The 14,366-nt window shown below is 43.3% G+C and overlaps 1 protein-coding gene across 1 annotated transcript in view; it reads right to left on the bottom strand.

Moving 5' to 3' along the window:
• The window catches only part of spcs3 (signal peptidase complex subunit 3), a 28,969-nt gene extending 14,847 nt beyond the window's left edge, over positions 1-14,122 (bottom strand). The window contains exon 1 of the mRNA XM_052019546.1: positions 13,743-14,122. Coding sequence (XP_051875506.1) covers positions 13,743-13,885 — 143 coding nt within the window. The 5' untranslated portion in view covers positions 13,886-14,122. The remainder of the gene's footprint in view (positions 1-13,742) is intronic.
• Positions 14,123-14,366: the final 244 nt, after the last annotated feature.

The raw sequence follows: 14,366 nt of genomic DNA, 5'->3' as shown, positions 1-14,366 counted from the left end.
AGAAATGACGGAAAATTCTTTAAAAACCCAGAAGTAGTAGAAAACAATAGATTTAGGGAAAATGAACTGAAAGACATTAACACCAGTTACAGAAGTATTGGAGAAATTAATAGGACTGAAAGCAGATACATCCCCAAGGATATGATGAACTGCATTCCAAGGCTCTGAAGGATTCAGTGAAAGCACTGGTTGTCACATTGCAAAATTCTCATTCCAAACAGACTGAAAATGTAACTCCCACTATTTAAAGAGAAAGAGTGAAAATGGGGAACCACAAACTGGTTTGATATCTGCTGTAGGGAAGTGGCAGAACCCATTATTAAGGAAGTAGTAACAGATCACTGGAAATTAATAACACAATTGGGCAGTTTCAAATTTCATTCATGAAAGGAAAACCATGTTCACCAGATCAGTTAAGAGTTTTTCTTTGAGATTGTAACCAGCAGTATAAATATGGGATGCCAGTGTTTGTGGTGTATTTAGACTATCAGAATGCATTCAATAAGATGCTACTTCAGAAATTGTTGAAACAATTATAAGACATGGGACTGGAATTGGTATGAACTGAGGACTGGTTATCAGGATACTTGGGTTGAGAGATTATAATTAGTGGGGTTCTGTGTGAACAGTTGTGGCCTTTGCAATCTTTATCAACAATTTGGATGAAGGAATGAAGTGTCGGTTTTTTGATGATACAAAGCCAGGTAGCAGAAAGACTTGTAAGGAAAACTCAGGGAAGTTTCATTGATACAAGGATAGAGTCGGCTAGCGTGAACTAATTTTAGGACAAGATAGCAAATCAGCAGTAACACATATTTTAGGAGATAATTCATAAATCTCAGCCAAGGTATATGCCATTGAGAAAGAAAGACTACGAGTAGCTAAGGATGGTATCAAACTGAAAGAAAAAGGTATATAAAGTTGCAAACATTAACAGAAGGCCAGAGAATTGGGGAATTTCTAGACACCAACTAAGAATGACTAAAAAAAATTATAAAGAGCAAAACAGTACGAGAATAAATTTGCAATATAGAACAGGTATTTAAAAATGGTGGCTAAAGTAAACACTGGTCCCTTAGAGGATAAAGCTGGGAAATTAATAATGGGAACTAGAGAAAAGGTATAATTATTTTGGATCAGTTTTCACAGTGGAAGACACTACGCATTATCATTGGAATGTTTTTAAATCAAGAGGTTAAAAGGGAGGAAACTAAAATAATCTATCTCCAGAAAAAAAAAGTACTAAGCAAACTACTAGGGCTAATGGCCAACAAGTCCCCTGACCCGATGGGCTGTCTCCTAGACAGGTTCAGTGAGTGTGCAATAAATTGACAAATGGGATTATAATGTAGAAAAACACAAAGTTATCCACCTACGAAAGAAGAATGAAAGTATTATTTAAATGGTGAAAGACATCAAAATGTTGTGGGTCCAAGGGATCTGGGAGCCCCTGTACACGATACACAAAATGATAAGCACAGGAGGCAAATGGAACATTAGATTTCATTGCAATTAGTATGGAATACAAATTTGATGCACCTTTATAGGACACTCAGAATATTGTGTCCATGGGAAGGATATACTTGAATTGAAAACTGTACAGTGAAGGTTCATTAGATTGATGCAAGAAGGGATGAGCAAACTGAGCATTTGCTTATTGCAGGGTAGAAGAAGAGGTGATCTTATTGAAACTTCAAACATTCTGAGGGGGATTGACAGCGTGGATGCTGACAGGATGTTTCCCCTGGTGGGGGTTTCCTCGAATTAGAAGCCATAGCTTCAGAATCAGGGGTTGCCTCTCCAAGACTGATGAGAAAGAATTTCTTCTCACAGAAAATCACAAATTTTGGAAATTCTGTAGCCCAGGGAGCTGTGAAGGCGAGTCATTGAATGTACTTAAGGCAGAAGTTCACAGACATTTAAACTACATGGCATTCAAGGGGTATGGGGATTCAGCACAGAAGTGGGGTGAAGCCCACAATTAGGTCAGCAATGAACTTATTGAATACTGAAGCAGGCTCAAGGGTCCAATTGGCCTACTCCTGCTCCTGTTTATTACTTTCACGAGGATAGAGACAAGCTAAATGAATGGACAAGGTCATGGCAGATGGAATATTACATCCATTTGGCAAAAAAAAAACAGCAGATTAGAGAGACTCAAGTATCCTTGTACAAAATCACTGAAAATTAATTTGCAGATACCACAAGCAATTAGGTGTATAAATGGCCTTTAATGAAAGAGGACTTAGTGACACCATAGCTAGAATATCATGTACAGGTCTGGTTTCACTACCAAAGGATGGATTTGCTTACAAATGGAGATTAAGACTCACTGGATTGATTCCTGGGATTGGGTGGAGGCAGAGAGAGAACTATCCTACAGGCGAGATCAAGTAGAGTGTTCTGACAAAGAGTCTCAGATCCGAAACGTTAAATGTTTTGGTTTCTACAGACACTGCCTGACCTGCTGATTGAGTCTGGCATTTTTTACTTTTATTTATGTAGACTAGGTCTCTTCTCCCTGGCAGGCTACATAGGGAATTAACTCCAAAAAATAACTCAAAACAATCAGACATTATTGCAATGTACAATAATGTCAATTCTAACCAGGCCAAATTAAATAAGCTTTTACAAACTATATAATAGGCACACAGACGATATACAAGCATAGAACAGCAATCCCTCAGGCTCTGCAGTTTTTAGTAATTGAGATCACTGCAGGTGTCCACTTTACAGTTGAATTCACATTAAACCTCTTCTTCCACTAATTGCTAAATATAAAAAATCTTATATTTCTCTTAATGCAGCAACAATTCCACAGCAAGGCAAGAATGTCTGCCCTTGATACAAAGGCAATATTTGATCAAGTAATGGTTGAATCACTTCTCACATTTCAAGAATTCTGCTCCCTTACTAATAAAATCTGCTGTCATGTAAAAAAGAAAACTTTTCACCACAAAACTGCAGAAAGGCTCATCAGCTTTAAAATATGATTTGTTTAGCCAAACAGAGCTGATAACTGAGTATTCAAAACTGGAAGTTGGCACAAGGACCAATAAACAAAAGCCTCGCTGTAGAACTATATTTGTCTCTTTGCCCAGGTTGGTCAGCTTACGTCATATATTGGTGCTGATGTCAATAGGATAGGACAGAACAGGTGTATCTCCATGCACTCCACTGGGCTGTCATTGATTGTGCATTCCCATCAGATTCCAGGAAACAAATTGAGAATTACTGTAACATCAACATTATTGACCTGAAATGTTGATTCTGTTTCTCACTCCACTGACACTGCCTGATCTGTTGAGTATTACCTGTATTTTAACTTTATTAAGCAACTGGTCAGCCATTAACTTGATCCCATAACGTACAAGTACCTCAACACAACAACTAATTTGAAAGTAGCAAGTTGCTATGAAGAAAGTTTCTGCTTCTTGATGACTATAAGCAGCAACTTTGTTATCTCAAATTAAATGCAAGTAAATGGCATCACAACATCATGGAAGGGAATTGCTACAGATAAGTCCGAGACTGGCCACAGGAGTCAGGTAATAACTGCCATTGCATACCAGAAGCATCCAGAAAAGTGTGTGTATGATAGAGTTACTGTTTCAACATATATGCTGTCTGAATATTTGATAATTTGTTTGCATTATTACACAATTTGATAAGTGACAATGTAGAAGGGAATATTGTCTGAATGACAAAATAGGGGGAAGTTTTTTATCCCCCCCTCAGGGAGCCCTATATATTTACACGACAGAAATGCAGAGATATGAAGAATATATTAAATTAGCAAACATTGTTACATTATGTTGCACAGATAGAACATTTGTCAGACTCAAGGAAATGAGAGTCAAAAAGCAGTCTGGCCTATTCCTGTCCTTACAGGATACCAACAGAAATTGTTAAATGTCTACTGCACATTTATTTCTTAAATTTTTAATTAAGGAGTGGTACTAATGTCAGTTAATTCTATATTATTTACCAGTAGGTAAGTTTTCACACCAGTTATTATTTGCATAGCCATTAATTAGTAAATTATAATAATCAGCACAATCTATATCCTATGAAGTGTTATGTTCTCCCATAGAGTGAAAGTGGCCGTGTACTACTCCTATATGGTACTTTGGCAAACTTTCTCTACTCCGTGGTCAATGCACACGACGAATATATCCATACTGAAGTACAGCTATTTAGTAACTATCAGAATTTGTTCAGGCCCACATTCTGCTTTAAGCTGCCTGGTGTCATGGAACAGCTGGGTTACACAAATAGTACCTCGTATCTTGGGCAATGTTACCTCCCCTTGAAGCACCGTCCTGTAGGTCTTCCAAAATATATTCCAATATTTTTCCACTAGCTCAAAAGACTTTGAACCACTCAGAGTTGGAATCAAAACAATATTAGCAAACAGCTGCAGCCTTTAAATAAAAGCCGATCAGCGTACTCCCCGTGGCAAACCTGTCCGGTATTTTCAGATGACCTAGAGAACAGACTGTGCAAAATAAGAAACTCGAAACACTACACACCAAGGCACCTTCCATTTCAGGAACAAGTGTGTAAGAGAGTTGAATATGGTGAACAACTGATCACTAGATACCCTGAAAAGAACTGGCTGGTTATTCTGTACTTCATTGAGTGAGGGGGAGATTAACAAAGCCAATGAGGACAGTGCGATGTAACCTACATGAATCTGAGCGAAGCTTTTGACACTTTTTCACTTCCCAATTGCAATGAAGAGTCTTCAACTCAAAACATTAACTCAGTTTCTCTTTCCACAGATGCTATCTGATTTCCAGCGATACCATTTTTGTGTTCAGCAATTTCAGTTTTTACTTCGGGCAAGTCAAAAAAGTAGTTACAATAAAATGCAAGAAACAAAAGCAGAAGTAGGCCATGCAATCAGATCATGGCTGATCTGTAACCTCAGCACCACTTTCCTGCAGCATGTCAGATGTTTGTTTTAAATGAAAGAAAAGGAGGCCATTTGGCCCATCAAGCTCATGCTGCTGTACCATACAACTCCATATCCCTCAATTCCCTTAACAAAAAATTCTATCAATCTCCATCCTGAATGTACTGAGTGATCATGTTGTTACAGTCCTCTTGTTGATAATTCTGCGGGTGAAGACATTTCTCGTCTCTAACTTAATGGCCAACCTTTTTTTTTGAGACTGTGACTCCTGGTTACCCATTTCAGGGTAAACAAACTCTTCATCTATCTTATAAGGCCTATTAAGAATTTTGCACATTTCAATCCAGTACTAGTTAGGCCACAGCTCAAGTACTGCACATAGCTCTGGTCACTGCATTACAAGAGAGTACAGAAGAGTTTTTCTATGATATTATCAGGACTAGAAAGTTGTAGTTATAAAGAAACAATTGGATAAGAAAGGATTGTCCTTTTTGAAACAAAGGAGGCCAAGGGGAGATGACTATGTTGTATAAAATCATGAAGGGCCTAGATACAGTAAACGAGACCCTATGCCCTTTACAGGGGTGTCAAAAACCTGGCGAAACAGAGCAAGTGGTATTAGAATGGATATCACCCAGAGGATGGTAAGGGTCTGGAGTTCACTACATGCAAGGATGGTAGAGGCAGAGGCCCTAATCATATTTAAACGGAAATACAAACAACTTGCCAGTGGAACTCAGCAGGTCAAGCAATATTTGTGGGGGTTGACAATTCATTTTCACCCACTGATGCCTCTTGACCTCCCAAGTTCTCCAATACGTTGCTGGAATCTGGAGCAAACACAGTCTCGTGTCTCACAGTTAAACAGCACGTATGTGTATTACATACCCAGCACTAGAGAGCTCCTTCCTGACTTAGAGACAGGACAACCCAAATGATCTTGTGTGGTAAAAATTTCTCTCTCAACATTAGTGCACCAATTCCATTTCCCAAATTACCTATTCCTCTGGCAACTCTGAGCAAGCTTCATTTAGTCCTAAATTAAGTGCCTTCTTGTTCCGTTTGCTTGTTGGAACAGTGCCAAGACCATTTAAATTCATTTTGCAGTCGTATTTACAGGCAGGAGACGGATGAGAATGTCCTTTCATTAGCGAGAGCCTGAATTAAACTTAAGTGCTAGCAGTGAAGTTCCCAGGCCTCTGAGTCATAACAGGTATAGGTCATTCAAGTCAGAGCTGCCTACATTTGATTAGAGGTGGACTGATTTGTATCTCCACTTCCCTATTTTTGCTCTATATCCCAATACCCCTGACAAAAACCTATATGCAAGTCTTGAAAGTTACAACTGAACCACATCTGCATTCTTTTAGAGATCTTTCCACTGATCTTTATACAACTAGAGCTTACCGCTTTCACCCTTAAAATCAAGGAGTTAGTCATTTTAGTGTCCCCAGTATTGTAATTCCTCCACCAGAAGAAACAAAGAGTTTTTCCACATCTACAATTTTAAAGAACTTGATTGGATCATCCTCAATCTTCTAAACTCAAGGAATACAAAGGAAAGTCATACACAGTGTCACAGTGAACAAAAATGGGCTCTTTGGCCTACCATGGTCATGTTGACCAGAATACCCTCCATATTAATCCCAGTTTCCAGCACTTGACCTGCAGCCTTCTATGCCTTGGCAATTCAAGTGCCTGTCCAGATACTACTTAAATGATGCAAGAGTCTCTGCCTCCACCAGACTGCTCCCCCCACCTTCAAACCCCATGTGCAAAATTTCTTCCTTGGATCCCCTCCAGATCTCCTGCCCCTTACCTGAAACAAAGCTCTCTGGTTAAAGATACCTCTGCCAGGGGGAAACGTTTCTCACTATCTACCCTCTATCCCCTTCATAATTTTGTACACCTTAATTAGGTCCCTTCCCAGTGAATCATCCTACCATTTAATGAGTATATTCTAAGCTTACTGGTTCTCCCAAAATGCATCACCTCAAACCTATCATGATCAATTTCCAACTGCTATTGTTCTGCCCATCTTACTAACTGATCAATATTATCCTGCAACCCGAGACTACACTCTCCTCACTGGCAACACCACCAACTTCCACTCATCTGCTAACTTACATACTATACCTCCTACAACTCATTAATGTAAATAACAAACAGTAAAGGCCGTAGCACTGATCTCTCAAGTATCAATGGTTACAGGCTTCAACTCTCAAAATCAATCTGTCTCTATCACCTCCTGTTATTAAACCAATTTTGGACCCAATTTTCTAACTTGGCTGAGGCAATTTAACTTGGGCTCTAACTTTGTGAATCAGTCTCCCATGTGCCAACTTGTCAAATGCCTTACTGAAACATGTAGGCAACGACACTTCCTTCATTGACACATTTTATTATCCCTTCAAAAAATTCAATCAAATTGGTCAGATAAGATGTCTCCAAAAACATGTCATATCTTTGATTGAGTTTGGAGTTTAGACATTGGAAAGTTTTGTTACAATTGTACAGGGGGAAGCCACACTTGAAGTACTGTACAGTTCTGGTCCTCCTACCCAAGAAAGAATATAGTAGCATTGGAGGCAGTTCAAAAGAGATTCACTGGGCTCAATCCTGGGAAGAGAGGATTATCTTATCAAGGGAGGCTAAACAGACTGGGCTTAATTTCTTTGGAGTTTAGAAAAAAGGAGACAGCAGCGTAGATGCTGAGATGTTTTCATTACAGGGAAAATTTCAAAGGAGTGGGCATAGTTGCAAGATGAGGGAGCAGTCATTTATAACCAAGGGAGGGAGCAATGTTTTCCTGCATAGAATGGTGAATCTCTGAAATTCTCTGCCCCAGACAGTTGTGGAGGCTCACTCACTGGACGTTTTAAAGTAGAGGTAGATAAATTGGAAAGATTGGGGATTTGAGAGCATTGGAGTCTGGGCCAGTGAAGGAGTTAAGGCCTGGGTAGATCAGGCATGATATTGAATGGTGGAGCACACTTGGGGGTTGGGGGGGTGGCATGCTGGTAGCCCATTCTTGCTTCTGTTTTCTGGTGTACTTTGAGTTGAGTAATCCCATCCCTCAGAATGCTTTTTCCCCCCCAATAACATCCTGACAATTTATTTAGCAGATCTACAATTATTCCTCAATGGAGAATCCATATTCTGTTCCCTCCAATATTATTCTGTGCCATTTGCAAACATGAAGGAAGTACTCTACATGATGTCTGATCAAAGCTTCATATAACTTTGAATTGGGCCAAAGGGCATGCTTCCATGCTGTATTACTCTATGACTATAACTAAAGCACGACTTCCTCATTTCTGAATTTAAATCATGCGTTTTAGTGGGGGGTTTTTTTGCAATGCATGTCCTTAATATTGAAATAATTTTACTTTCCCTCTTCCAGAAACAATACATCTTTGTGGTGCCTGCACCTACTTCGGTTTTAGGCAACAAAGCACCAATAAAATAAAATGATATGGCATGTCCAAGTCACAGCGACATGGACCTTGAGAGTGCAGTTACGATAAGAGACTGTTTAAGCCCTAGCCACAGATATTCAAATAGACTACTGTATGTTGCATGGTACTGCACTTCCTTCTTAGCAAATCATTCAAACAAGCAGCACGTTTTATCATTCTATTGACACGATTCATGTGGAGTTGAGAAAAGCAGAGGGGAATCAGTAAAGAAGCCACTTATTAAAGAACATCTTATTAAAGCTACAGTGTTCCTATGGCTGGACAATTAACACTTCACTTAAAAAGTACACAACTTCTGCAGACTCAAATTCTGCCTGATCCAACACTTTGGAAAGTTGTTGTGCTCTTAGAGTCATACAGCACAGAAACAGGCCCTTCAACCCACCATGTCTATGCTGGCCATCAAGTACCTATCTATACTAATCCCATTTAGCAGTACTTGGCCTTGAGCTTACTGTGCCTTGGTGATGATCAGGCCAATGAAGTTATTCCCTTGATGCAAATGTTGTGGAGACACACAAGGTGACCTAACAATCCCTGTAAGGCTACTATAAACTTGTAAAGTACATGATGCTCAGTTATAGAATCAGACGGCAGGGAAACAGACCCCTTGGCCTTCCAATTTTGCATCCAATTACATTACACAAAGATGCATTTCACTGTGTGTTTCGATGTACATTTGACTAAGGATACATAGAACAGCACAATACAGGCCCGCTGGCCCACAACATTGTTCCAACCTTTAAACCTCACCCAAGACTATCTAACCCCTTCCTCCCACCTATCCCTCTATTTTAAAATTCCTGCATATGCTTATCTAGTAATCTCTTGAATTTGACCAATGAACCTGCCTCCACCACTGCCCCAGGCAGCGCATTCCATGCCCCAACCACTCTCTGGGTAAAAAACCTTCCTCTGATATCTCCCTTGAGCTTCCCACCCATTACTTTAAAGCCATGCCCTCTTTCTACCACTCACCTACATTCTAGGGGCAATTTAGAATGGCCAATTAACCCACCAACCTGCATGTCTTTGGAATGTGTATGGAAACAGAAGCATCCAGCGGAAACCCACACATTCATTGGGATAAAGTGCAAATTCCACATTGACAGCACCAGGGGTCAGGATTGAACCCAGAAAGCCGGAGTTGTGAAACAGCACTATGAGCTGCACCACCATGCCACCCTACTTCAATAAATTCAATAGAAAAAGCTTAGGTACCAGCAATGTAGCCTAGAATGCACGCTTTACCACTGCCCTACAGAATACATTCTCTGCACATACATCATCTTCAAAATGCTGAAATACTGAAAGTGACACAAATAGCCAGATTTAGATCAATGTAACAGACTGATCTTTCCACAATTAGCATGGGCTCTATAATATCTATAGACACAGACTAATAGGATAGGACTTAAAGAATAGATTGTAGGACTGTAGGGAGTATTGAGGAACACAGGGACCTTGCTGTACAAGTTCAAGAATTCTTAACAGTGGCAGCACAGAGACACAAGGTGGCAAAGGTAGCATATAGAATACTTGCCTTCATTGCCAGGCTTAGAATACAAGAATAGGGAGGCTCTGGTACAACTTTATAAAACAGCTGGGGTATGGTGTACAGTTCTGATCGCCATACTATAGCAAGTATGTGATTGAACTGGACAGAGTGCAGAGTAGATTCACCAGAATGTTAAGTGGGATGGATTATTTCAGTTATGAGGGAAGATTTCATAGACTGGGTTTGTTTTCCTTGGACCAAAGGCTGAAAAAGGGACCTGACGGAGGTGTAAACAATTTTGGGGATGTTGACAGGGTAGATAGTAAAGAAACATTTTCCTCCTGATGGAGGCATCTAAAACTAGAGAGCATAGGTTTAAAGTAAGGGGTAAAAAGTTTAGAGGGAATCTAAAGAGGATTTTTTTCACTCAGAGGGTAATTAGAATATGAACACACAATCTAAGGGAGTGCTGGAGGCAGAGATTCTTACAGTATTTAAATGAGCACTTGAATCATCAAGACACAGAAGGCTCCAGACCAAACGCTGGTAAATGGGATTAGTATTAATGGGTACTTGACGGTCCACAGGATATGGTGAGTCGAAGGGAATGTTTCTGTACTATGTCACTCAATGATTCTATAACTCTAACAACGTTTCTCTTGATTGCCACCTATGCTATACATTTTAAAAAAGCTTGAACCTAAATTTCCTCTCTTCTACAACTTGTTCCAACTAGCTCCATTCTTATGGCACCAAAAGGTTATTGGTGCAATAATCATGGTATACAATCTAGGTGGAGCAGTACCCACAACAAATTGAAACACATCTGCAATGCCTTACCTCCATATGAAGCACAATATACAGGAGAGAATGGGCATCTAGTAGGAGGGGTGAGAAAGGAAGACTTGGTTGAAAGCACAGATGAAGTACAAAATACAATGCAGATGTTTGAAAGCAAGAGCAATTTAAAATGTGGAGATCCTGACGATGTGACATGAACAGTGGCCAATGAGAGGGTGGAGACAATATCCCAGATCTAAATTAGCAGGATAATTCTATGTAAATAATATTAAAAGAACAGGAGCTTCAAAATGACTGGGAAGACAGACAAGCAAATCTCAATACAAGTGAGGAGACAAATATTGAGGTTTTGCGTAAATTGTACTTTATAAAAAGTGAAAGCAGATCAGCTGGTAAGGATCATAACAGAGAAATCAATGCTTATGTTAAAAGTTACTAGGCTGCAGGCTAACATAGTGAACAAACAGTCAACATACTGTTCATGAAGTCATCAGTACAGAAGGGCTGTGTTCAAAATGTACAACCAACATAAAAGTTTTAAAGAATCCAATCTTCTGAAATGAATTTGGCAAGCTGTTTTTTTTTACAAAACAGGTGAGGTTATTCTCAAATAACCTCAAGTATTGTTCAAACCTTTGCAAAAGTTTTCTAGGTAATTCTTCGTGATGGACAATGTCCTGTTTGCTGAATTAAAAGATGACAATCTCTATGCTCAGAACGTTCCACTTCCTGTTTTTGTTTTAAATGTGCATCTTTTAAAATAAAGACAGGACTAACCACGAAAAAAAACATCCTGAGTGTTATGCCATCCTGAGTGTTATGCCATTTAGATTCGCAAATGTATGGATCAATGCAGTTATGGCTTGTCTTTTTCATAAAGTCAACCAAATTAAAGCAGAATATTAGGTTCAATGTATCACCACAATTCATCTTGATCCAATGCACGTAATAACCTCCATGAGGGTCAGACAGCAGCTGCAGCGTTGCTACTGGCTTTGTGCATACGTGGACCACAGTGATTGGCAGGTGCTATAACGGAAATGAAACCACAGTTATCTTTTGTGCGCGAACTACCAAAAAATAGCTTTAAAAAAGCGTAATTCTGGTAAAAATGCACCTCATGCAACGGGTGCAGGTATGGTCCTTCGGTGCTAAACGACTACAGCAAAGGGTAGCACTCTTGTTACAACGTCAGCGTTGCCATATGGCACAAAAGGAAGACAAACAAACTTTCAACTCCGCTTACAAGTTTCTGGCATAAACTTGCATAATTTGTGGAACTCCAATCTTTAAATCAATTTTACACGTGCATTTTTACAGGCAGATCCAATTCGACATAAATAATGCGACGGCAGAAAAGTACACGTATCCTTCAAACAAATATGTCAGATCACTCCAAGTATGGACAAATTAATCGAAAAGGCAAAATATGGCAAATTCTGGTCAGAAACTATAGTACAAACGGCTGTTGAAGTGATCTAGTTCTTGGAAAGCGAAACAATAGGTATAGTGGATGCGAAAGGCTGACGGGTCCTCGGAAAAGGAGCAGAGCCAAATGTAAATATTCAGCAGACATTGGAGACACAAAGAACACGCACAAGAAAATAGCGCATTAGGAGAATACGAGGCAAGGAAGCAGAACGAAGAAAACAAGCAATCATTCAGTAGATGAGAAGAAATGAAGGCTTCTTTAGGGGGAAGGGGGTTGGAAAGAGAATAAATGAGTCCAAGGACAAAGTAAATCCAGACCCCATGCTTCAGGCACAGAGCCACAGCTTCCAGGCGGCGGCACCACCACTACCAGCCTCCCCCAATGCCCCTCAACCCCCCGCCCCGACCCCTATTTCACCTGATCGCCCCCAACTGGGGCTTCCATCGACTGTTTCCCCCTAGACCTATGGTGGCATCCTCACTGCCCCGAGTTCCTTCCCTCCCACCCCTACATCCCCCCCCCCCCCACCACCCATCTCCAACACCCCAGGCCGCTGGGGCTCCCACCTTCTCCCCCAACACCACCCCCACTTTAGACCCCTGGATCCCCAAAGGCAGCCACCCTCCCCCTTCCCTGATCCCTCTCCCCGGGTCTTGGCATCCCCAAAGTTCACACCCCCAACTCTCGCTGCAAGCCCCGCCCCCCTCCCAACCCTCTTGCTCTCCCATTGTCCATACCAAGTACCCACTGCTCCCCCATCTCCAATCCTGGCCACCCTTTGCCATCACCCCTGCATCGACCACTCGGCCCCTCCATCCTGGCCATCCTCACCTCCCCCCTCAAAACGTTCCGACCGCTCCTTCTCATCCCCCTGTCCCCTCTAATCCGTCCCCAGCTCTCCTATCCCCTCTACCAGACCCAGCCGCTCACTATCATCACCCCGCCCCCCAAACCAGCTTCTACCCGCCCCTCCAGCCCCAACCTCTCTCGTCCCTCCGCCGTGGGCCGCCCTCCACCAACCCCCCCCACCCCTTCTCCAGACCCCCACCACTCCCCTCCCCCCAACTCCCCCCACCACCACTCCCCTCCCCCCAACTCCCCTCACCACCACTCCCCTCCCCCAACTCCCCTCACCACCACTCCCCTCCCCCCTCCCCCCCACACAACTCCCCTCCCCCCTCCCCCCCACACAACTCCCCTCACCACCACTCCCCTCCCCCCTCCCCCCCACACAACTCCCCTCACCACCACTCCCCTCCCCCCTCCCCCCCACACAACTCCCCTCACCACCACTCCCCTCCCCCCTCCCCCCCACACAACTCCCCTCACCACCACTCCCCTCCCCCCTCCCCCCCACACAACTCCCCTCACCACCACTCCCCTCCCCCCTCCCCCCCACACAACTCCCCTCACCACCACTCCCCTCCCCCCTCCCCCCACACAACTCCCCTCACCACCACTCCCCTCCCCCCTCCCCCCCACACAACTCCCCTCACCACCACTCCCCTCCCCCCTCCCCCCCACACAACTCCCCTCACCACCACTCCCCTCACCCCCTCCCCCCACACCCCTCACAACTCCCCTCACCACCACTCCGCCCCCCCGCTCACTCACAGCATGACTTTGGAGACCTGGATGTGCACAGGGACGCTGCGCTCCTTGAAGGCGGTGGTGAGGAAGCAGCCGAGCGTCAGCACCGCCATCACACTCAGCGAGAAGGCGAACAGCGAGTTGGCCCGCGACAGCGCTGTGTTCATGGCGGCGGAGCGGGACAGGACGGGGCGGGAGGAGCAGCCGCGGGCCGCACCGACACCGGCGAGGGGGGGGGAAGAAGCAGCGGGCGGACAACACCACGTCAGGCCCCGCCGACTGGCGCCGCCCGGAAACTGCAGCCGCGTCCTGGGTTCCGGGACCGGCCTCGCCTGGGCGACGCTGGCTGCGGGGGTGGAGAGAGGAGGAGGACGGGGGGAAATGTCTGTAACTCCGGGCGGAGGGCGGCCTGCGTAAATCCGTGGGTGGGGCGAGTGTGCGTGTAGTTCCGGGGGAAGGGTCTGGGTGTGTGGCTCAGCCCCGGTGGGGGTGGAGATGGAGGGTTGGGATGGAAGTAGGATGTCTGTGCAGCTCGGGTGGAGGTGGAAGTATGGTGAGGGAGGAATGGATGGTGAGGGTAGAGCTGGTGGGGGGAGGGATGGTGAGGGAGGGAGGAATGGATGGTGAGGGTAGAGCTGGTGGGGGGAG

Source organism: Pristis pectinata, chromosome 7 (assembly GCF_009764475.1).
Source record: "Pristis pectinata isolate sPriPec2 chromosome 7, sPriPec2.1.pri, whole genome shotgun sequence".
NCBI lineage: Eukaryota > Metazoa > Chordata > Chondrichthyes > Rhinopristiformes > Pristidae > Pristis > Pristis pectinata.
The sequence above is the reverse complement of the archived record's forward strand: the minus strand, read 5'-3'. Positions and strand labels throughout refer to the sequence as shown.